The sequence below is a fragment of the Hemiscyllium ocellatum genome, chromosome 9, assembly GCF_020745735.1.
Source record: "Hemiscyllium ocellatum isolate sHemOce1 chromosome 9, sHemOce1.pat.X.cur, whole genome shotgun sequence".
Taxonomy (NCBI): Eukaryota; Metazoa; Chordata; class Chondrichthyes; order Orectolobiformes; family Hemiscylliidae; genus Hemiscyllium; species Hemiscyllium ocellatum.
Window position 1 is genome coordinate 21,048,418 of NC_083409.1, and position 25,197 is coordinate 21,073,614.

General features: G+C 44.4%; 1 gene segment (V, D, J or C); it reads right to left on the bottom strand.

Moving 5' to 3' along the window:
- Window positions 1–838: 838 nt before the first annotated feature.
- Window positions 839–1,195, bottom strand: LOC132818910 (immunoglobulin kappa chain variable 6-17-like). The segment is given in 1 exon segment: window positions 839–1,195. A coding segment is annotated over 1 exon segment (357 nt).
- Between the last annotated feature and the right edge of the window lie 24,002 nt (window positions 1,196–25,197).

Genomic DNA, 25,197 nt, shown 5'->3' on the forward strand with positions numbered 1-25,197 from the left:
GGAGGTAATGGGGAAGCTGAAAGGTCTGAATGTGGATAAATCATCCATACAAGATTAACTACACCAGTGTGTTCTGTAGGAGATCACTGAAGAGCTTGTGGAGGCATTAGTGATGATCTTTCAGGAATCAATGGAGTCAGGTGTAAAGGTATTTTTTAAATGAGGAAAGCCTTTGGAAATCTAAAGGACAAACCTCATTCAGGTTTCTCTGAAGCTTAACAGGTAGGTCCAGTTTGGAAGCTTGTTTGGGAAGGCAAATGAAAAGGTAGCACTCATTTCAATAGGGCCAGAATACAAGAGCAGAGATGCACTGCTGAGGCTGTGTAAAGGTTTGGTCAGATCGCATTTGGAATATGGTGAACAGATTTGGGATCCATATTCGAAGAAACAATGTGCTGGCATTGGAGGGATTTATAAGAATGATCCTGGGGTTGAAGGGTTTGTCATATGAGGTATGCTGTTGCTGCTGCTGAGGTCAGTGAGAACAGAGACTGGGACAGGGAGCCAGAGCTCACATCAAACTCTCCCCAGTATCTGTCACACTGAGACTGGCAGGAGGCTACTCACTGATTTCACTCCATGCTGCAGGAATGGGACCACAGGCTGCAAACGGACAGAGCTCCTCCACACGGTGAGTAAAACTGACTGAATTATAACTTGTTTTTTAAAGGGAGCAATGGAACTAAAGAAATATAGCTGCACACCCTGTTAGACACAATGCTCCTTAATCAACTATTTCATTCACTGCCGCTCCCTACTAACACCTTTAACAATTCAGCATTTGCTTTTTTAAAAAGTTGATTCAGTACTGAAAGTGTATATAACGGAGGATTGAGGTTTACTTACTCAGTCTGAGCTTGGTTCCTTTACTGAATGTAAGAGGGGGGCTGCTATACTTGTTGTTCTGACAGTAATAGTCAGCGACATCCTCCTTCTGAACGTTGCTGATTGTGAGGATGAAACTGGTCCTGGTGTGAATGCCAGTGAATCGCTCAGAAACTCCTGTGAATCTATATGTTGCATAATAGATCAGGAGAGAGGGTTTCTGACCTTCTCGCTGCTGGTACCAACTGAGGTAGTAGCTAATGTCTTGACTGGCCATACAGGTGATGGTTGTGGTCTGGCCCAGTCCCACTGACAGCACCGTGGGAGACTGGCTCATAATGATGTCCGAGTAAACACTAACACCTTCCATCCCGACCTGAAATTCACCTGGACTGTCTCAGACTCCTCCCTCCCCTTCCTAGACCTTTCCATTTCTATCTCGGGCGACCGACTCAACACAGACATCTATTATAAACCGACTGACTCCCACAGCTACCTGGACTACACCTCCTCCCACCCTGCCCCCTGTAAAAACGCCATCCCATATTCCCAATTCCTTCGTCTCCGCCGCATCTGCTCCCAGGAGGACCAATTCCAACACCGCACAGCCCAGATGGCCTCCTTCTTCAAGGACCGCAGATTCCCCCCAGACGTGATCGACGATGCCCTCCACCGCATCTCCTCCACTTCCCGCTCCTCCGCCCTTGAGCCCCGCTCCTCCAACCGCCACCAAGACAGAACCCCACTGGTTCTCACCTACCACCCCACCAACCTACACATACAACGTATCATCCGCCGCCATTTCCGCCACCTCCAAACGGACCCCACCACCAAGGATATATTTCCCTCCCCTCCCCTATCAGCGTTCCGCAAGGACCACTCCCTTCGTGACTCCCTTGTCAGATCCACACCCCCCACCAACCCAACCTCCACCCCCGGCACCTTCCCCTGCAACCGCAGGAAATGTAAAACTTGCACCCACACCTCCACACTCACTTCCCTCCAAGGCCCCAAGGGATCCTTCCATATCCGCCACAAGTTCACCTGTACCTCCACACACATCATCTATTGCATCCGCTGCACCCGATGTGGCCTCCTCTATATTGGTGAGACGGGCCGCTTACTTGCGGAACGCTTCAGAGAACACCTCTGGGCCGCCCGAACCAACTAACCCAATCACCCCGTGGCTCAACACTTTAACTCCCCCTCCCACTCCACCGAGGACATGCAAGTCCTTGGACTCCTCCACCGGCAGAACACAACTACACGACGGCTGGAGGAGGAGCGCCTCATCTTCCGCCTGGGAACCCTCCAACCACAAGGTATGAATTCAGATTTCTCCAGCTTCCTCATTTCCCCTCCCCCCACCTTGTCTCAGTCGGTTCCCTCAACTCAGCACCGCCCTCCCAACCTGCAATCCTCTTCCTGACCTCTCCGCCCCCACCCCACTCCGGCCTATCACCCTCACCTTGACCTCCTTCCACCTATCCCACCTCCATCGCCCCTCCCCCTAGTCCCTCCTCCCTACCTTTTATCTCAGCCTGCTTGGCTCTCTCTCTCTTATTCCTGATGAAGGGCTTATGCTCGAAACGTCGAATTCTCTATTCCTGAGATGCTGCCTAACCTGCTGTGCTTTGACCAGCAACACATTTGCAGTCATAATGATGTCCCCACTGATACCTAAGGGGTCAGAGAGAAACACAGTGAAATCAGAACTGTCACAGAAAGAGCCTGTCAAATGAGAGATTGTTGGAGACACTGAGCATTCCGCCGGTTTCAACATTTTCCCTTCAATCACAAGCCAATTAAATTGGAATGAAATGGAGAGCAGCTAAATTTTAAAAGTTGAAGGAGATAGATTTGTACCTGCGTCACAGAATGCCAGGAGCCAGATCAACTGGATGTGTGAAATCATGGTGTGTGCTCCTGTCCCTGTGCCTGGTTCCTGATAAACTCTCCCTTCACTGGGCTCTGCTTTATAAAGCTGCAGCCTGTGAGAGTCTGACTGGGTGCTCCTCAGTATGTAAATGGCATCAGGCAGAGAGAGCCACGTCAGTCCCTCACACTTCCCCTTCTCTCTCTTTTGTCCTTCCTTTTCATACTTCCTTTCACCCTTTGCCCTTTTGTCTCTTTCTCACCTTTCTCTTGTATATATTCCTGTTATTCATTGACTCTCCCTCTTTTTCTATTTCCGTCTCCGACTCTGTCCTCTACCAATTATATAACCATTTATATCTTTCCCTTTTTCCAAGTATGTTTGACACTCTGTTTAATCTCCTTTTCCTTCTGTGTTAGCTGGTCTCTCTCTCGCTTTCTCTCTTTCTTATTCATTCTTCCCCTGCACTTATCTTTCTACCCAATTCCTAACTCGTTCTCTCCTTATACCCTCAATCTCTAATTGCCTCACTCTCTCTTTGTCTGTCTCCCTCCCCCCAGTCACTCTCTAACTGATCTCTCTAGCAGTCGTTATTCCAGGACATTGGAACAGTGAGTCCTGGGGCAGCAGCTAAATGCCTGGCCCTCTCTCACTCAATCTCTCAATGTTCTCTCTCTCTCTGCCCGTGGATGTTGATCCATCTATTCATGGAAAACGTTGACTTCCTGTTCATCCTATCTCTGCCCCTTATAATGTTCTAACCCTTTAGCAGGTTCCCTCTCAACCTTCACTACTCCAAGAGAAGCAATCCCAGCTTTTTCAATCCTTCCTCATCACTCAGACTAACCTGGGCAGGCAGAATCCTGGGAAATCTCTGCACCGTCTCGACTACAGTCATACCCTTCTCTAATGTGGTGACCAGAACCTGTCTGTCTGTCTGTCTCTCTTTCACTAGATTCCCTTTACTCCTAGTCTCACAACTACTCTACATCTTTCTCTCTCTCTCTATTTCTGCCCCCTCTCTCTCTTAGTCACACTGTCTCATCCTCTATCTCGCTCGATCTCTGTTCTTCAACCCCACCATCTCTACCTCTCTCTCTCTCTCTCTCCCCCCCCCCCCCCCCTTTTACTCATCTTACACTGCCTCAGACTCTTTGGCCCGCACTCTCTCACTTTCTCACCCTGTCCTTCTATGTCTCTCTCGCCAACAGTCTCTCTCTCTCCCTCTCACTCACTTTCTCTCCCTTTCCAACAATGTGGCAAGTGGTAAAAGTTAAATACAGGGTAAATCGTCTCCAGCTCTACACCACTAATGGATGTTAATCATTGACTCCAAGAGTATGTTTACTCCTGGAGTAAATCCCCATTTCCCACATTGACCTGGATTTAGCCTCTCTCAGGAAGACGGTCAGATTTTTGTCAAATGAAGGGCAAGTCTGTGCTGTTGACCTATTTTTACAGGGGACTGGGTCGGACACAAACTACATTCCATTGAAAGCCCAGCAGAGAGAGGAGATCCTCATGGCATCAGTGTGAGCTGGAAGGATAGGATAGACTTTGTCCCATTGACCCATCTTGTCCATTCACAACATATTCCAATCCTTTCCCCTCAACTTCCCCTTCTATGGTCAAGCTCCAGTTTTACTGGGATGGGGATTGGACCATTGCACAGATACAACAGAAAGGAAATGAGCCCCACGCTCACCACGTTATCCATGTCCCACTGGACTGTCAAATGGAGACCAATAAGCATGAAATTCATTCCCACTGAACTCTCCAGTAGAGACCATTAAACATAGGCCACTGGAGCCTCCAATGGAGACCAGTAAATATGGGTCTATTTCCCAGTAAATACTCCAGCAGAAACTACTTAACATGGACCTTATTACTGTTGGAGGCTCCAATAGAAACCAGGAGAGAAAGGCCTCCATTTCTTTGAACTCTCCAGAACAGACCAGTAAATATGGATCAGCTTCAAACTGGACCCTCCAATACAGTCCAGTAAACATGTGACTGGATCCAGTAAACAAGGATCTCATTGCCTTAGCAAGACTGAACTTCGGAAGGAGGAGCAAGAATAGATAATTCAGCCTTCAAGCCCGTTTCGTATTTAACATGATCATCGCTGACCTTAACCTCCTCCCCACTTTCCAGACTGCTCCCTATTGCCCTCTATCCTGCTTTTCATCAGAAAGACATCTGTTTCTTTCTTTAATCTGTTGATTGATTCTGCCTCCATTATGCTTGAGGAACAGGTGGAAGGGGACCTGGGGTTAGTGGTGGTGCGAGCTGACTTCGACAGGTTCACAACCCTCTGAGAGAACTAGTTGGAATGGAACAGATTCCATACAGTATAGAACTAGGCCACTCATCCCAACAAGTCCATACCGACCCTTTAAGAGCATTCCACACAGAGCCATTCCCGAACCCTTTCCCTATTACCCAATATTGCCCATGACTAATGAATCTAACCTACACTTTCCTGGCCACTATGGGTAAATTGGCATGGCCAATCCTCCGAATGTGTACATCATTAGACTGTGGGAGGAAATCGGAGCACACAGAAGAAACCCACACATTCAGGGGAAGAATGTGCAAACTCCACACAGTTGCCTGAGGGTGGAATTGAATCTGGGTCCCTGGCACTGTAAGGCAGCAGTGCTCACCACTGCACTACTGTGCCACCTGTAGTTTCTCCTCATCTCAGTTTTAAATGTACCTCCTCTCAATCAATATCTATGACCTATTGTTCGAGACTGGCCCACACGAGAGAATATGTGTTCCACACCTGCCCTATCAACCCCCTTTAGCATCTTATATACTTCACTCAGATCCCCCTTCATGCGACTGAACTCCAGTGAGTACGAGCCCTAGCTATTCAACGATTCCTCATATTACAGCCCTTTCATCCCGGGAATCAGTCTGGTGAACTACATCCAGTTCCACCATATCCTTCACCAAGGAAGGAGACCACAACTAGACACAATGCTTCAGATATGGTCTATCCAAAGCCTCATAGAATTGGAACAATATTTCTTTATTTCTGTAATCCAGTCCTTTTACAATAAATACCAAGATTCCAATTGCTGCAAGAAATGCCAACATTCCAATTCCATGGAACTCAATTGGAACCTCCAACAGAGATCAGTAAACATGGGCCTCCTTCTGTCAGGACTCTCCAAAAGACACCATAAACCAGGACCTCGTTCTCGCTGGACCATCCATCCCACTGGAATGTACAATGAACAGCAGTAAACAAAGGCCTCTTTCCCACTGGACCCTCCAGTATTGGAGCTTCAAACCCCACATCATCTCCATCACATCGGGCTCTTATTTCAATCTCCACAACATTGCTTGTCTCTGCACTACATCAGCCCCTTGACCACAGAACCCTTATTCCTGCTCATCCCACCTCCAAACTCCATCATTCCAATGTCCTCTCTCAACTTATTCCATCTGTGCTCCATAAATTCCAAACTGTCTGGAATGAAGTGGCCCCTTCCCAGTCTCACACCAAGTGAGAGATGGACAGATTTGATATTAGTAATGAGTTGACAGGTTATGGAGAGTGGATGTGGTCAGAATTGGGTGAAATTGATGACGGCTCGTGCAGTTGAATATCCTGCTGACAGGCTCCAGCCTTTTACACACAGAATGGGGAAGTGTGTATGGTAGGCATATATTGTAAAGTTACATAGAACTAAACCTCAGCATCAAATGTTCCTCAGGAAGAGAGAGAGAATGTTCAGGATCCTGAACTCCATTTCCCAGCCTCGGCAGTTTGCCTCCCAATGAATTGATGAGGTGCCAATTTGGAGCCCAGGTTAGGGGCAGGTCCACAAGAGGCAACTGGAGATTGAGCTTAAAAGGAAAGATTTGCTGGGTTATGGGGAGAGAGAGGGGCAGTGGGACTAATTGGATCACTCACAGACACGATAGGCTGAATGGCCTCCTCGTGTGCGAGGGGGAGCAGATTCATGACTGAATAGAGAAGGAACTTCTTCACCCAGAGGGTTGTGAATCTATGGAATTCCCTGTCCAGTGAAGTCGTTGAGGTTTCCTCAGGAAATGTTTTCAAAGCTAAGACAGGTAATTTTTTGAACAGTAAACGAATCAAGGGTTTTGGTGAAAAGGTGGGTCTGGGGGAGCTGAGGCCATGAAAACAAACGCCCTGACCTTACCGAATGGAAGAGCAGCCCGAGGGGTCAGATAGCCTGCTCCTGCTCCTAGTTTTAATGTTCTTATGTGCTGTCAGATTCCAGAGAGTGCAGACGGTTCACAGTTTTCTCCTGTCTCAGTAACAAACGTCCAGCTGCTCCGAGCTCCTTCTTTCACTTCCTCTCTGGATGAAGTTTCAACCTTGCGATCTGACAGTCTTTCCAGTTATTTTTTTACATTGAGGCTTTGTGCTGTGGTCAGAATCTCTAATAATAGGTGTCCAATCAATGACAATCACAACAGCTAAGAGCCATCAGGACTGAGGAGCCAGGCTCACTGTGAAACACATTGGCAAAATCAAAGCCATCCTCTTCAACTCCTGGTACAAATTCCATCCCTCCCCCTGAGCACTGTCTGCTGGTCAACCAGACTCTTTACAAAAACAGAATACCTCAGCAGGTCTGGCAGCATCTGGGGAAAGCAATCAGAGATGACCTTTCAGGTTGAGTGACTCTTCCTCAGAACACTTCTGAGAAGGTGCACTTGTCCCAAAATTTTAACTGTGCTTTCTCTCCACAGATGTTGCCAAACCTGCAGACGTGTTCCAGCAATTTCTGTTTGTGTTCCTCATTTGCAGCATCTGCACCTTTTTCAGCTTTTATTTAGTTTCAGACTCCTTACAATCTTGGCCTCATCATTGAGTCTGATCTGAGCCCCAAATCCTCCACAACACAGAAATTACCTACTGAAAGTCCCAGCCGTTGCTTTGGGAATACAAACGTGATCATTCTAATGTTGTCCTGGGCCACATCACAACCACTGCCCTCTGTAAATTTCAGCTCACCCCAAACTCTGCTACCTGTATCCGAACTCGCAACAAATCCCATCCCCATTCCTCACCATCCTCACTGAGCGACATTGGCTCCCGGTTCAACAACACCTCGATTTTCAAATTCTCGTCATTGTTCTGAAGTCCCTCCTTGTCCAAGCACCCTCCCCATCTCTGTAACATCCTCCTAGCTGCCTCACTCAGTGTGGTCAGCAATCTTGGACATACGGCTCTCTATTCCTTCATCCAAGACATTAAGAAATACTGTGAAGTGCTAAAGTCCCAGGATGGATCCCTGGGCACATCATTATTCACCTCTTGCTCAATGGAGGACACACACATTATCTCCTTACTCTGTCTCCCATCTCCAAACTAATTTCTAACCCAAGGCAAATGTGTTTCCACTAATTCAATATGGTTCCACGTTGATGTACAGTCTCTCAAACAGTGAGCTTCGGAGCAGGAGTAGGCCATTCTGCCCTTCGAGCCTGTTCTGCCAGTCAATATGATCATGGCTGATCATCCAACTCAGGTGCCTGTTCCTGCTTCCTCCCTATAACCTTTGATTGCTTTCATTCTAAGAACCATATCCTGCTCTTTCTGGAAAATATTCAGTGGTTTGTGCTGAAATGCTTTCAGTGATAGAAACTTCTACAGACTTCCCACTCACTGAATGAAAACATTTCTCTCCATCTCAGCCTAAAATGTCCTTTCCCATATCCTGAAATTATATTCCTTGGTTCTGGACTCCCCAGTCATCAGGAACATTCCGCCTTGTCCTGTTACAATTTTAGAGTTTTCAGTGTGACTCCCCTCAATCTTCTAACCTCCAGTAAATATATTCCTAACTGATCCAATTTCTCCTCAGATCTAATGCTGTCATCCCTGGAATCACCCTGGTAAACCTTCACTGCCCTCTCTCCACAGCCAGAACATCCTTCCTCAGATAAAGAGAACAAAGCTGCACACAATACAATCATAAAGTCACACAGTACAGAAGAGGCCCTTCGGCCAATTGTACCCGTACCATCCAAACCACGTTAAATCTACACTTATCAAACTTTCCAACACAATGGCCGTAGCTTTTAATGTTATAATATTTCAAGGGTTCATCCAAGTACTTGTCTGAATATTCCAGATGTGGACTCACTAAGGCCCCATACAATTACAGCTTCACATCCCTGGTCCTGCACTCAAATCCTCTCACTATCATTTTCTTTCTGCACTGCCTACTGCAACTGCACGCTGACTTTCAGTGACTGGTATACACGGACAGAGGAATCCCTGCATCTTCTTCACAGCTCCCCCTCCCACCCAGCTTTGAATGATCTGCAAACTTGGAGATATTACTCTTAAGTTCCCTCATCCAAACCATGAAAAAAATATTGTGAATAGCTGGACCCAGGCCTCTGGCACCCTTTCAGAAAAAGGTCTGTTTTTTTTTAACTCTTTGTTTCCAGACTGCCAACTAATTCTCTATTCATGTCAGTACACTGCCCCCAGTCGCATGAGGCTTACTTTTATACGCTAATTTCTACTGTGGGACTTACTAAAAGCCTTCTGAATGTTTCAGATAAACCACATCCATTGGCTCACCTTGTCAAATCCGCTCATTACAATTCCACTCAATTTGTTAAGCATTTTTTCCCTTTCACAAATCATGCTGACTCTGTCTAATCCTGTCACTGTCTTCCACGTCCTCAGTGATTAAATCTTTCACAACGGACTTGAGTATTTTCCCCAATACCAATGTCAGGCCGACGGGTCTAAGATGTCCAGTTTTCTCTCTCCCTCCCATTTTAAATAGTGATGTTACATTTGCAACTCTCCAGTCACTGGGAACTGTTTCAGAATCGATAGTCTTGAACACCAATGCTTCCAAAGTTTTTGGGCAATTCCTGAAGTAATCTGAAATGTAGGTTATTGGACCCTGTGGATTTATCAAATTTTAATCCCATAAATTTTCCAGAACAATTTTCCGAACAAAACTAATTTTCTTCAATTCTGCTCTCAGTCTATCACCTGCTGTCCCAACATGTTTCGAATGTATTTGAGTTTTCCATTGTGTACAAAGATCCAGAATGCAGCAAAGGCAGAAATTTCCTTGGTTCTTGTCAGCGATATTTGTCAATATATTTTCATCAAATCAATTTTCGCTAGGATTGACGCACTACCCACCATGTCAATGCAATCTTCTGACCTGGGAAAAGGATACAAATCCATCTGTGCGTCTACATTCACATTTCTATAGTGTACACAGTATCTAATTGAAACATCTGGCTGAGTCAACAAACAAGAGAACTCCAATTACTCTAAACAGTCCAATCAGGGTATCTTCTCTTTTTGTGATCAGTAATTTGCTGATTTTTAGGTGGTTTGAATCATCCCCAGATCCCTGGTTTCGCAAATGGGTTTATTTAAAACTGAAATTAAGAAGGTAATAGACAGGTGTTTCAGGGCAAAAGAATCTCTTGTTTATTCAGAACAGGCCTGTGTCTGAAAGGTCTTGTTCAGATAGCGTTTGGTTGGTGTTCCCGCTCTCGGGTGTCCTTTGTTACGATGATGCTCTTGGTTTGGAGTCTGGATTCAGCTTCTCTGCTTGGCCTCTGTTGTTCATGGTTCTGAAGCTCCTTGATAGTAGTGTGTGTTCATAGTCTGAAGTTGTAAAAGTTATTTTCAGTCAAGAGAATGTGTTCTGGTTGGTGTCGCTTTCAGAGTTGAGGTGTGAACTGGAATTCCAGGCAGAACAAATTTTCCAGGCAGCCATTTTTAAAATAAAATCCAGCATTTTTGATGATAGTGACTTTTGCTCACTCCTACACAAGAGAACTCCAATTGTGGGCGGCACGGTGGCACAGTGGTTAGCACTGCTGCCTCACAGCGCCTGAGACCCGCGTTCAGTTCCTGACTCAGGCGACTGACTGTGTGGAGTTTGCACGTTCTCCTCGTGTCTGCATGGGTTTCCTCCGGGTGCTCCGGTTTCCTCCCACAGTCCAAAGATGTGTGGGTCAGGTGAATTGGCCATGCTAAATTGCCCGTAGTGTTAGGTAAGGGGTTTGGGTGGGTTATGCTTCGGTGGTTCGGTGTGGACTTGTTGGGCCGAAGGGCCTGTTTCCACACTGTAAGTAATCTAATCTACTCTGACAATTCCATCATTTGATTCTCCAACAAATATTGAGCCTCATTTGTTTCTTTGGCTTGGTTGTCTGGTTTTAACCAAAATGGATTTTGTTTTATTGGGTCTGAGTAAACTACATCCACATGATGTTCGATTAATCTGGGACACCTAAATGTATCTTTTAAAGACCACGTATCAGTGCAGAATTAGGCCATTCGGCCCATCAAGTCTGCTCTGCCATTCAATCATAGTTGATTTGTTTGTCAACCCCATTCTCCTGCCTTTTCTCCATTACCCTTGATTCCTTCACCATCAAGAATCCATCTATCTCTGTCTTAAATACATTCAATGACTTGGCCTCCGCAGCATTCTGCAGCAATGATTAATCCACAGGTTAACCACTCTCTGGATGAAAAATCTCCTCACCACAGTTCCAAAGGATGGCTCCTTCACTCTGAGGCTGTGCCCTCAGTCTCTCTGCCAAGTGGAAACACCTTCTCCATGTCTACTCTGTCCAGGCCTCTCAGTATACTGTATGTTTCACTGAGATTCTCCCTCATCCTTCCAAACTCCATCGAGTACAGACCGAATACAGGCCCCAACCACTCCTCACACAAAGTTCTTTGCATTCTCTGAGAAATCTCACTCTGTCCCTCTTTTAATCTTCCTCCAGATGCAAAAACACAGTTTCTGAATTCTCTAATATCTCTGAATTTATTCACCTCATAGGAGGAAGTTCACTTTGGAAAATGTCCAATTGTCTTTGGCTCTCAGGCTTTTTCTCATCCCCTCCTCCATTATACTCACTACTTGACACACCTGTACACGACTGAATGGTTCCTCAAAAACTGGGAGAGGAATTAAGGATGCTGGTTCAATCACATGTTGAGGTTTACCTATAACTTGAAAAGTTTTTTTTAAATTTATTCATTTTGTGTAATGTGAGCATCACTGACTGGCCAGCATTTGTTGCTTATCCCAAGTTGCCCAAGGCCGGCATTTATTGCTCATCCCTACTTCAACTCTTTTGTCCATGTTTGAACCAATCTGTAATGAAACTGAGTGACCTGTTGGAACCCAAACAAGGCATCACTGAGCAGGTTATTGCTGAGCAGGTACTGATTGACAGTACTGTTGATGACACATTCCATCACTTTCCTGATGTTTGTGAGGAGACTGAGGGGGCGGTAACTGGCTGGCTTGGATTTGTCCTGCTTTTTATGTACAGGACATAGTTGGGAAATTTTCCACTTTCTTGGGCAGATGCCAGTGTTATAGCCTACTTGCAACAGCTTGGCTAGGGAAGTGGCAAGTTCTGGAGCATAACTGTTCAGTATTATTAGCAAAATGTTGTCAGGGCCCATAGCCATTGCAGTACCCAGTACCTCCACCCATTTCTTGATAGCACGTGGAGTGAATCGAATTGACTGAAGACGGTTATCTTTCATGCTGAGGACCACTGGAGGAGGCCAAGACGGCTCATCCACTCAGAACTTCTGGCTGAGGATTTCTGCAAAAGCTTCAGCCTTATCTTTTGCCCTGATGTATTGGACTCTTCCATCATTGAGGATGGGGATATTTGTGGAGCCCGCTCATCCAGTGAGATGTTTAATCATCCACCAGTACTCATGACTGGGTGTGACAGGACTGCAGAGCTAAGAGCTGATCCATTGGTTGTGGGTTGTCTAATACTGTCTATCAATTGCTGCTTGTGCTGCTTGCCATGCAAGTCGTCCTGTTTGGTGGTTTCACCCGGTAAATACCTCATCTTGGAAAAAACAATGACTGCAGATGCTGGAAACCAGAGTCTAGATTAGAGTGGTGCTGTAAAAGCACAGCAGTTCAGGCAGCATCCGATGAGCAGTAAAATCGACCTTTCGGGTAAGAACCCTTCATCAGGAATACAGGAACACCTCATCTTAATGAATGACTGGTGCTGCTCCTGGTATGCCCTCTTGAATTCTCCATTGAACCATTGTTGATCCCCTGGTTTGATGATAATGGTCGAGTCGTGGCTGGAGCACAATTCTGTTGCTTTATATGGTCCACAGTGCCTCGTGGATGCCCAGTTATGAGTTGTGAGATTGGTTGTAAGTCTGTCCCAGTTAGTGTTTTGCTAGTGCCACACAACATGATGGAGGCTACTTTCAATGTGAAGGCGGGTGTTGGTCTTCATAATGACTGTGTGGTGGTCACCCTTACTGATACTTTCATGGACAGATGCATCTGCAGTTGGCAGATTGGTAACAATGAGTTCATGTATGAAACATTTATAAAATGCGCCACATCTTTATATAATTTTGGCTCAATAAAACACCTGATTCTGGATGCCTGTGGACAACTGGACAATTTTCAAATCCCCATGGTCCTGCCATGGAAATCTGATGTGCTCCTCACAATATCTCCCTATCATAGCTGGGTGGTACCAAAAACCAATGGATAACCAACCATTCTTCATCTGGGAGTCTATGGGGGCGGGGGGGGGGGGGGGAGCGGTCTCCATTTCCTCATCAGCGCCCCATTCCGAAGATAATAACACTCTGAAACCCCTCCAGCCTCGACCTCAGTATGAGCTGATTGTGTTCATTTATTTCACTCAGGATCTGCTTTTTGGATCTGCTGTAATTAATGACATCATACCAAACACTCCACCTGGATTATCTTCACCGTTTCGAAAAGTTTCAGCGAACTTTCCACTTGCTGTGATGTCACATCAAATCTTTTTGCTTGATTTTGATTAACCATTGCCCTGGTTGCCTCATACGAAGGAGAGAGAATGTTCTTGTCATTGTTCTGTTTCTTGGACCTCCTTTGAACATTCTGTAATCGCCTTTATTCCTGTCAAATCATACCCCAGAAGGAAATCGACTCTCTCAACAGGGAATGTTTCCTCCACTCCGACAATTACTTCTCCTGATAACAAATCACATTCCAGTTGTACTGTATACAATGGAAGTGGAATATATTCTCCACCAATCCCATTGATTAATACCTTAGAATCCATCGAGCTCTCTGGAGGGAAAATCAATTCTTTCTCCAGTAAAAGTAATTGTATTGTCCTGTATCTCTCAGTTTGATTCTAGGTTTAGCTGAAGAAAATGGAGTCACCATTCCTTTTCATAAAAGGCCTGTTCACCTCTCATCTACCTTACAACTTCCTTTACTAATGACAGAATTCACCTCCGGCCTTTTTGTTATAGTCACAGCTACAACCTGCTCCGTGGGATTAACTGTTTGCATTCCCTCCTTTGACTCACTTTTATTAACTCCCATAAATCTGCTGGGTCTACTTCACAACTTGTAACATTCCATACGTACATGGCCCACCTTGTTCCAAGAGAATCATTTAAACTTCTGATCAACACTTCCAGCATCAGCAATTTCTTTCTTAGTCTGAGGAGGAGTTCTCGGGCTTTTCCCTCCTGAACATTCTCTCCCCTGGCTACCTGCCTTCCACACACTCTCCTAATTTTTATTTTTCTCCCATTTCTGGGCCTGATGGGAATAAGGTTTCTGGATTGATCTCCCATCAGGTGACTTCTCCACCTCCTGATGCTGCTTGGCTTGTTGTGCTCTTCCAGCCTCCTTTTTGTCTACTTTGGATTCAAGCATCTGTAGCGTTTTGGCTTTAATGAAGTCTATAATCATTAACCATTGCAGCTGCTTGTTATGCTGTTGTTCCCCTTTGGTCTTTTACATGAATTCTGTTTCTAGGAGGGAATGAAGTTTTATATCCTTCTCAGAGATTAATATCGCCAACAACATTGTTAGTATTCTCAGCCTTTAATGACCTTATCCACCTGTCAACAATATTTTGATAAATTCTCTCAAACCCAGTAGAAGTTTGTGGAGGTTGTTTCTGTAAGTTCTGAAACATCTGTCTGTATGTTTGTGGGATCAATGCTTATGTGCTTTTTACCTTTTCACTTCCTCGAGATCCTGAGAATGTTCCTCTGGCAGGGATATAGAAACTTCTTGTGCTTCCCAAGTTCATTTTGCATGGGCAAGCTCCATTGTTTTTCCTCACCTCATTTGTTTAAATATTTTCTCAAAAGACATGATAGATGCTTCCATATCCTTCTCTTCACAGTCATAGAGTCATACAGCAAACAAACAGGCCCTTCTGCCCATCATGTCGATGCCGATCAGTAAACATCAAACTGCACTAATCCCATTTACCTGCATTTGGTCCATAGCCTTTCATGCCCTGGTATTTTATGTGCTCGTCTGGATGTGTCTTAAATGTTGTGAGAGGAGCTGCCTCCACCACCTTCTCAGGCAGCACATTCTATATTTGTACCACCCTCCGGGGAAAGAAAGCAATCCTCAATTCCCCTCTAAACCACCTTTTCATCACATTTAACTTACTGCCTTCGGTCATAGACGTGTCGTCCATGGGGAAAAGATGATCATGATTGACTTTGTCTGTCTCTCAGAATTTTGTCTACCTTAATCCGATTCACTCCAACACCCACCCCCATGCTTCCTCTGCTCCAGAGGAAACAAACCCAATCTATCCAGGCTCTCTCCTCATAACAAACACTTTTGATCCCAAGCAACATCCTGGTGAATCTCCTCTACACCCTCTCCAGTCTACTCATGTTCTTCCAACTGTGTTATGACCAGAACTGTACAGTGTTCCAGAAACGGCCGAACCAATGCTCTGTAAATGAACAACAAGATTTCCTTCCTCCTATATTCTGCACCCTGGCTAATGATGGCAAGCATCCCATATGTCTTATTCATCACCATGTCTGGGTGTGCTGATACCTTACGGGATCGATGGAGTTGTACACCAAGGTCTGTGTGTTCCTCACTACTGCCAAGGAACATAAGAACATAAGAACTAGAAGCAGGAGTAGGCGGTCTGGCCCTTCGAGCCTGCTTCACTGTGCAATAAGATCATGGCTGATCTTTTCCTGGACTCGATTCCACTTACCTGCACTCTCATCTTATCTCCTAATTCCTTTATTTTTCAAAAAAAAAGTGAGCTTTAAAAATGTTTACTGAAGTAGCGTCAACGACTTCGCTGGACAAGGAATTTCATAGATTCATGGCCCTCTGGGTAAAGAGGTCCCTTCTCAATTCAATCCTAAATCTGCTCCCCTTAATTTTGAGGCAATGCCCTCTTGTCCAAGTTTCACCTGCCAGTGAAAATATTCTCTCTACTTCAATCTTATCTATTCTCTACATAATATTATAAGTTTCTATAAGATCCCCCTCATTCTTCTAAGTTCCAACGAATATATCCCAGTCTATTCAGTCTCCTCTCATAAGCCAACCCCCTCAACCCTGGAATTACCCTTCTCTGCACCCCTTCTAGTGCCAGTACATCCTTTCTCAAGTAAGGAGACCAAAACTACACAAAGTACTCCAGGTATGGCCTCACCAGCATCCTGAACAGATGCAACATATCCTTCCTGCTATTTTAAACTCAATCCCTTTAGCAATGAAGGACAAAATTCCATTTGCTTTCCAAATTGCTTGTTGTACCTGCAGACCAACCCTCTGTGATTCATGCACAAGGACACTCAAGGCACATATCTTCTATTGTGTATATCCTTCCCTTATTAGACCTCCCAAATTGGATCACCTCACACTTTTCAGGATTAAATTCCATCTGTCATTGCTCTGCTCAATTACCAGCTGATCAATATAAGTCTGTAGCCTGAGACCCAGTAATCCAAGATGGCAGCAGCGTAGGACTCTTCAGACCAAGTTCATCTGCTCCCTTTGTTTCCTTTTCTGCTTTTACTTCCACTGGTATTTATTTTCTTTTGTGTTTTTCTATTGTCATTCTCTCCTCTTTTCTCTCCCAACCACAGACTCCCAGCCTCACTTGCCAGGCCTCTGAACAGTGCAGCCCCAGTGTTGCGGCCACTTGACTTGATGTGGCAGAGTCCTGACCTGGCAGAGTCCTTCCAGCTCGGTGAGGCAGACTCTTGGTCTGACGTGTTGGGTTCTCAGTTTAATGTGGTTGCCTCTCGGCTCAGTATGCTCGACTGTCGCTCCAGCGTGATGGACTCTCGGCCTGGCATGGCGATCTCTCAGTGGCCCAGCGTTGTTGCCTCTTGGTCCACAGAGTGATCTTTTGCTGTATAAGGTGGTCTTTCGGCCCAGCACAGCCTCAGTTTGCCTTCCGGTCTCGAAGTGATGACTCAAAGTATGATCCCACGGTAGTTTAACGCTTAAGAAAGACTGTAATGATTGAAATAATGATTTATTTATTTATTTTCTTCTGGAAACTAAAAATGTCAAGAAATCTGTAACGTATAACTTTTAAACTTATTCCTTCTTTTTACCTTGTTCTTAAGATTCTGTATCTCGCACCTAAGATGGCTCCTGACAAGGTGACATCACATACTTTTTACTGTACTCCAATACTTTTGTACTCGAGTCCATGTGATAATAAAATAACAGTCAAATAATTATCAACAGCACCACCAATTTGTGTGGCATCTGAAAAGTTTCTAATTATACAATCACAGTCAATTCATTAATGTACATTACAAACAGAAAGGGTCGCAGCCCCAATTCCTGTCATACACCACTGGTCACAGCTTTCCAATTACAAAGACAATCCGTCACCATCAACTTGCCAAATTGCCATTGCGTGCTTATGCTCTACAGATGCTGCAGACCAACTGCATTTCTTCAGTAGTTTTGGGCTTTGTTCTAAGATCTATGTTGTCCAATAATACCAGCAGTTGGGATGGGAATAGTTGGCTTGCATCGTGATTGTCACTCTAATTAGAAATTGGCACTTTGTATTTGATGAATCCTACAAATCGGTACACTGTGTTCACATCTGTCAGTCACCACATCACTGCTAACACTCCTACCTTTCCAGAATCCAGGCAAATCCTTTTGCTCTCAGTATGTGACTTATGTGCTTAACTTGGGTATCTTTAATTGCAAATTTTCTTAATGACTCTTTCAGCTTAATGACTCTTTCTTTCGTGTTCAGCTCCTGACAATCTATGCCCAGCAGGCCACTAGATGATCAATGTGGTCAGCAATGTTTTGTATCTAGAATAGCCGATTTTCTCCCCATGTCCTTCACACTCACACTCTTACCCGGGCATCGCGGCAGGTCGCTGTGTTTGAGGAGACATTGACTCGAAATTGAATCAACTGTTGATATTTCATGTGGATATTCAATTGTAAAATAAGTATATTTACAATGAAGTTAATAAATTTTAAATGTATAATAACTGGACAGAATGATATATTAATAAACTTTGCGGCATTTGAGTGATATAAATTTTGCCGGTTTGTCAAGAGTGCTCGTTCATAAAGTGCAGGTTACAACACATTTGCTGCACATCTTTTATAATGGACTTCACAGACTTTTTCCCACGACTGATGTCAAGCTAATCGGTCTACAAAAACCATTGTGTTCTCTCTGTCTCCCTTCTTAAATAGTGGAGTTATGTTAGCCACTCTCCAATCCATAGGAACTGCTCCTGAGTCTAGAATTTTTTAAAGATGACCACGAGTGCATCTATTTTTTCTAGTGCCACTTTGCAAAGTATTCTGGGGTGAAGGGATCCGGTTGCCAAAGATATTTTATGGCTCATATTTGTCCTCCTATTTTTAAGCACCTCCCCATACTTTCTCTCCTCCTGAAGGGCTCTTTTTGATGCTCTGTTCTTGGCATATGCTTCTTCCTTTTTCTTTCTCAGACTAACGATGTGCCTTGACATTCAGGATCCCAGGAGCTGCTGTCATTGCCTTACTTTCTGAGCGGCTCCTGAACTGCATAAAAAAGATCCCCACTGTTCAAATGTAGACTTACCTCCAAGTAACTGCTCCCAGTCTATATTTGCCAGTTCCTGTCTAATGAAATTGAAATTGGCCTTGCCTTACTTTAGACACTTAACTTCTGCACTACCATTACTCATTTCCATAATAACTAGGAAACTTATGGAGTTATGTTCACTATGTCCAAACTGGTCACCAACTGGTTCTTCAACAATTTGACATTGCCTCGGATTGAGCCCAACACTGCCCATGTCTAGTGGGACTATCTACGTACTGGCACCAAAAGCTCTCCTGGATGGACTTTAAAAATTCCATTCACATGAAGTCAAATGTAAAGTTCATGTTAGAGCAGTTGAAATTCCTTGCTAATATAGCCCTATTCCTCTCACATCTCTCATTGATTTGCCGACATATCTGGTGCTCTCTCTCCATCTGACTATTGAGGCGCCTGTAGAATAATCCCAACAAAGTGATTGTCCTTTTCTCTAGCTCTATCCAGACGGTATCATTTGAGGACCTTTCCAAGAAATGTTCCTTCAGTAGCAATACTGTAGTCATGGTTTCCTTTATCAATAATGCAACGCACCCACCTCTGTTGCACCCTGTCTCTCCCACCTGAGACTTCTCTTCACTGGAATGTTGAGCTGCCAATTCTTTCTTTGTTCAATCATGTCTCAGCAATTGCAACAATATTATAGTCCAAGAAGACAACGCAACAGCATATGAAATAGCAGAAGAGATATGATTCGTACGTTTGCAGATGACACCAAAATTGAAGGTGTAGTGGACAGCAAAGAAGGTTACCTCAGATTACAACAGGATCTTGATCAGATGGGCCAATGAACTGAGACGTGGAAAAGGAGTTTAATTCAGATAAATGCGAGGTGCTGCATTTTGGGAAAACAAATCTGAGCAGGACTTATACACTTAATGGTGAGGTCCGAAGGACTGTTGCTGAACAAAGAGACCTTGGAGTGCAGGCTCATTGCTCCTTGAAAGTTGAGTCACAGTTAGATAGGATAGTGAGGAAGGTGTTTGGTATGCTTTCCTTTATCGGTCTGAGTATCGAGTACAGGAGTTGGGAGGTCATGTTGCAGCTGTATAGGACATTGGTTAGGCCACTGTTGGAATAGTCTGGTCTCCCTCCTACCGGAAAGATGTTGTGACACTTGAAAGTGATCAAAAAAGTTTTACAAGGATGTTGCCAGGATTGCTGGATTTGGGCTATACGAAGAGGCTGAACAGGATGGGGCTGTTTTTTTTCCTGTAGCGTCGTAGGCTGGAGGCTGACCTTCTAGAGGTTTATAAAGTGATGGGGGTATGGATAGGATAAATAGACAAAGTCTTTCCTATGGGGTTGGGGAGTCCAGAACTAGAGGGCATAGGTTTAGGGTGAGAGGGGAAAGATATGAAAGAGACGTAAGGGGCAACCTTTTCACGCAAAGATAGTACGTGTATGGAATGATCTGCCAGTGGAAGTGGTGGAGGCTGGTACAACTGCAAAATTTAAAAGGCATTTGGATGGACATATGAATAGAAAGGGTTTGGAGAGATGTGGGCCGGGTGCTGGCAGGTGGGTCTAGATTGGGTTGGGACACATGGTCGGTATGGATAGGTTGGACCAAAGGATTTGCTTCCATGCTGTAAATCTCTATATCTCGATGACTATATACATTTCAAAGTGCTGTTAAATGTTCTCAGTTCAACCATATTACTGGTCAAGCTCCTAACAGTAAAATAGGTACAGTTCAGCTTTCTGATCCTCCTGTGTTCTGCATCCTGTCCTCGTGGTCACTCAGTGGTTTACTGTGTAGCCCTTACTTTCCCATGAAGGGAAACATAGAGCATTAACCCTATGAAACTTTAGACCAATTAGTCGGACATCACCAGTGGAGAAAAAGCTCAAATTCATTATAAAATATTTTATAGCTTAGCACTGAGAAAACAGTGACAGAATTGGACAGAGTCAGCATGGATTGTCAAAAGAAAAATCATGCTTAACAAATCGATTGGAATTGTTTGAGGATGTAATGATTTGATAAGGGGGTGCCCGCGGATTTGGTTTATTTGGACTTTGGAAGGGGAATATGTAGTTGGTTCTGTGGTCGAAAATGAGACTCCCGCATAGCTCTGAAGGGGGAGAGTGAACAGCTAGCTGTGATGGTGCATGTAGGCCGCAATGATATATGTAACAAACGGAATGAGGTCCTAAATGCAGAATTTTGGGCGTTAGGAACCGCATTAAAAATAAGGACCTCTGTGGTATTAATCTCAGGATTGCAACCACTGTCACGTATTAGGCAGAGTAAACATGGAAGAATAGGCAGGATGAATGAATGGCTTGAGAGATGGCGCAGGAGGGGGAGTTCCAAATTTCTGGGGCATTGGGACTGTTTCTGGGGGAGGTGAGACTATTAAAAATCAGACAGTCTGCACCTGGGCAGGACTGGAACCAATGTCCTCCAGGCTACTTTTGCTCACGTTCTTGGGGAGGGTTCAAAATAATGTAGCAGAGTGATGGGAACCAAATGAGGAGGTTAGCGGACAGTAAGGAGGGAGTAACTAAAGCCTGTAAGGAACTAGGTAATGAAATCAGTGTGACTAAGGGTAAGAATAGGTAGATGATGAACGAAAAGGGACACGTGGTCTGAGGAGTATTTGTTTTAATGCAAGAAGTGTTGTAGATAAGGCAGAGGAATTCAGGGCTTGGATTTGTACTTGGTAGTATGATGTTATTGCTATTACTGAGTCTTGGTTGAGGGAAAGGTAAGATTGGCAACGAAATATCCTAGGATACAGATGTAACAGATGGGTTCGAGAGGGAGGTAAAAGGGGTGGAGGATTTGCATTACCGGTCAGAGAGGACAGAGCTGTGCTGAAGGAAGGCACTATGGAGGACTTGAGCAGAGGGGCAGTTTAGGCATACCTCAGAAACAGGAAGAGTACAGTAACAACGCTGGGACTGTACTACAGGCCTCCCAACAGCGAGCGCTAGATAGAAGTTAAATATGTAAACAGATTATGGAAGATGTAGGAGCAACAGGTTGGTGGTGATGGGAGATTTTAATTTTCCCAACATTGACGGGAATCCACTTAAAGGTATAGGTTTAGACAGCGCAGAATTTGTCAGGAGCACCCAGTGAATTTTACATAGAATGTAAATAGTTCAATTTAGGAAGGGGCCATACTGGACCTGGTGTTGGGAAATGAGCGCAGTCAGATGGTTAAAATCTCAGTTGGGGATTACTTTGGGAACAGTGATCACAATTCCATACGTTTTAGAATGCTCATGAACAACGATGAGAGTGGTCCTAAAAGAAGAATTCTAAACTGGAGGAAGGCCAACTGTAGCAAAATTTGGCAGAAACTGGGGAATGGGAGCAGCTGTCTGTGGTTAAATCCACATTTGATATGTGGGAGGCTTTTATAGAGAGGTTGATTAGAATGCCAGACAGACATATCCCTGTGAAAATGAGGGATTGTAATGCCAAGATTGGGGAACCCTGGATGACAGGTGAAATTGTGAGACTATCTAAGAGGAAAAAGGATCATACATAAAGTCTAGGTGGCTGAAAACAGACAAATCTTTGGAAAATATTGGGAAAATAGGACCGATCTGAAGTGAGGTATTAAAAAATGCTAAAAATGGTCACGAAATATCATTAGCAAACAGGGTTAAGAAAAATCCCAAAGCCTTTTATTCATATATAAGGAGCAAGAGTGTGACTAGAGAAAGGGTTGGCCCACTCAAGGACAGAGGAAAGTTATGCATGGAATCAGGGAAATAGGGAGAGATTCTTAATGAGTAGTTTGTTTTGCTATTTACCAAGGAGAGGGAAAAGATGAACATTGAAGTTGGGGATAAATGTTTGATTACTCTAGGTCAAGTCGGTTTAAGGAGGGAGTAAGTGTTGAGCATTCTAAAAGGCATTAAGGTGGACAAGTCCCCAGGTCAGGATGGAATATATTCTCGGATACTGTGGGAAGCAAGAGAGGAGATAGCTGGGGCCTTATGAGATATCCTTGTAGCAACCTTGTACACAGGTGAGGTCCCAGAGGACTGGAGAATAGCTAATGTTTTCCCCTTGCATAAGAAGAGTAGCAAGGATAATCCAGGTAATTATCAACCAGTGAGCCTGATGTCAGTGGATGAGAAGCTGCTGGAGCAGATAATGATTTGGAAGAAAATGGATGTATCAGTGACAGGCAGCATGATTTTGTGCAGAGAATGTCATGTCTTAAATATTGCATAGAATGTTTTGAAGAATTGACAAAGTTGATTGATTAGCTAAGACCTGTAGCTGTCATACACATGGACGTCAGTAAGGTGTTGATAACGTTCCCCATATAGCCTGACGAAGAAAATAAAGCTGCATGGGGTCCAGGGTGCCCTCACTAGGTGTATAGAAAACAGGCTGGGCAACAGAAAACAGCAGTCGTAGCGGAAGGGAGTTTCTCAAAATGGAGAACAGGAATCCGTGCTGGGACCACTCTTGCTTGTGATAGATATACATGATCTGGAGGAAGGTATAGGTGGTCTGATTAACAAGTTTGCAGATGGCACTCAGATTGGTGGAGTAGCAGATAGTGAAGGGGACTGTCAGAGAATGCAGCAGAATATAGATAGATCGAGAGTTTTGCAGAGAAACGTACAGATGGAATTCAATCTGGGCAAATGTGATCTGAAGAATTTTGGAACATCCAATTCTGGAGTAAACTATACGGTGAGTGGAAAGCCCTGCCGAAAATTGATGCCCAGAGAGATCTGGCTGTTTGGGTCCATTGTACACTGCAGGTGGTAATGCAGTTTGATAGCCTGGTCAAGAAGGCAGATGGCATGCTTTCCTTCATCGGTTGGGGTACAAGAGTAGGCAGATCATGTTACCATTGTATCGGACTTTGGCTTGACCACATTTGGAATACTGCATACAGTTCTGTTCGCCACATTACCAGAAGGATGTGGATGCTTCGGAGACGGTGCAGAGGAGGTTAACCAGGATTGTCTCATAGGAAGGGCATGAGCTCTGAAGAGAGGTTGAGGAGATTAGCATTCTTTTCAATAGAACGTGGAAGATTGAGGGAGGACCTGCTCGTGGTCTACAAAACCATGAGAGCTAAAAACAGGGTGGATAGCAAGAAGATTTTTCCCAGAGTGAGGGGCTCAATTACTAGGGATCATGGGCTCAAGGTGAGAGGAGAAATGTTTTAAGGGATATATGTGTGGAAAGTTCTTTACACAGAGTGTGGTTGGTACCTGGAACACATTGCTAGATGAAGTGGTAGAGGCGGGCATGACAGTGTCATTAAAGATATATCGAAATAGATGCATGAATGGGCAGGGAGCAGAGGGACACAGAAGGACCTGTTCCTGTTTTGTAATTTTCTTTGTCTCTTGTTCTTTGACCTAAGAAAGCTCAAAGGAACAGAGTAATCTTGGGTGCTTGCCCACTGATCCCTGAATGAAGCAAGACAGGTTAACAGAGCAGTTATGAAGACACAGGGGACACTTGCCTTGGTCATTTCAGGTATTGGCTATAAAAGCAGGAGGATATGCTGCAGTTAAGCAGAACATTAGTTAGGCCACAGCTGGAGTACCGTGTGCAGTTCAGGTCACCACTCTGTAGGAAGGATGTGATTGCACTGGATGCGGTTCAGAGGGGAATCACTAGGATGTTGTGTGGGATGGAATCTCTCAGTGATGAAGAGAGATTAGACCAGCTCTGGTTGTTTTCTTCAGAGCAGAGAAGGTGAAGGGGAGACCTGATAGAGGTGTCTAAGGTTATGAGGGAAATGGACAGGATGGAGAGAAAGCAGCTGTTCTCCTTCGTGGGAGGGTCAATAACAAGTTCACTCACACTCAATCTGAAAGAGAGGAGGTTTCAAGATGTTTTGAGGAAAGATTTTTTTTTCACCTAGAGGGTGGTGCGGTTCTGGAATGCACAGCCTGGGAGGGTAGTTGATGTGGGAAACCTCACAAACTTTAAAAAGTACTTGGGTGAGCATTTGAAATGTCATAACATTCAAACTATGGGCCTCGTGTTGGAAAGTGGGACTGGTGTAGGTTTAGTGTAGTTTGGCAGGTACACAGTTAATGGGCTGAAGGGCCTCTTCTGTACTGTGTGATTGTATGATTGTATTGTGTGCAGTTTTGGTCTCCTTATCTGAGGAAGGATGTTCTGGCTGTGGAGGGAGGGCAGCGAAGGTTTACCAGACTGATTCCTGGGATGACAGCACTTAGATCTGATGAGAAACTGGATTGGTTATGATTATATTCACTGGGGTTCAGAAGATTTAGATGAATCACATTGGAACCGTTAAAATCCTCACAGGAAAAGACGGGAGGAAGGATGTTCCTGATGACTGAAGAATCCTGAACCAGGAATTACAGTTTAAAGAAAAGGGAAAGGTCATTTAGACTGAGATGAGGAGACATTTCTTTAGCCAGAGACTGGTTAGCTAGTGGAATATTCTGTCACAGAAAGTGGTTGAGACCAAAACATTAAATGTTTTCAAGAAGGAGATAAATATAGTTCTTAGGACTAAAGGGATTAAGTTTTAGGGGAAAAAGTGGGAACAGAGATTAAGTTGGATGATCAGCCATGGTCATATTAAATGGCAGAGCCTACT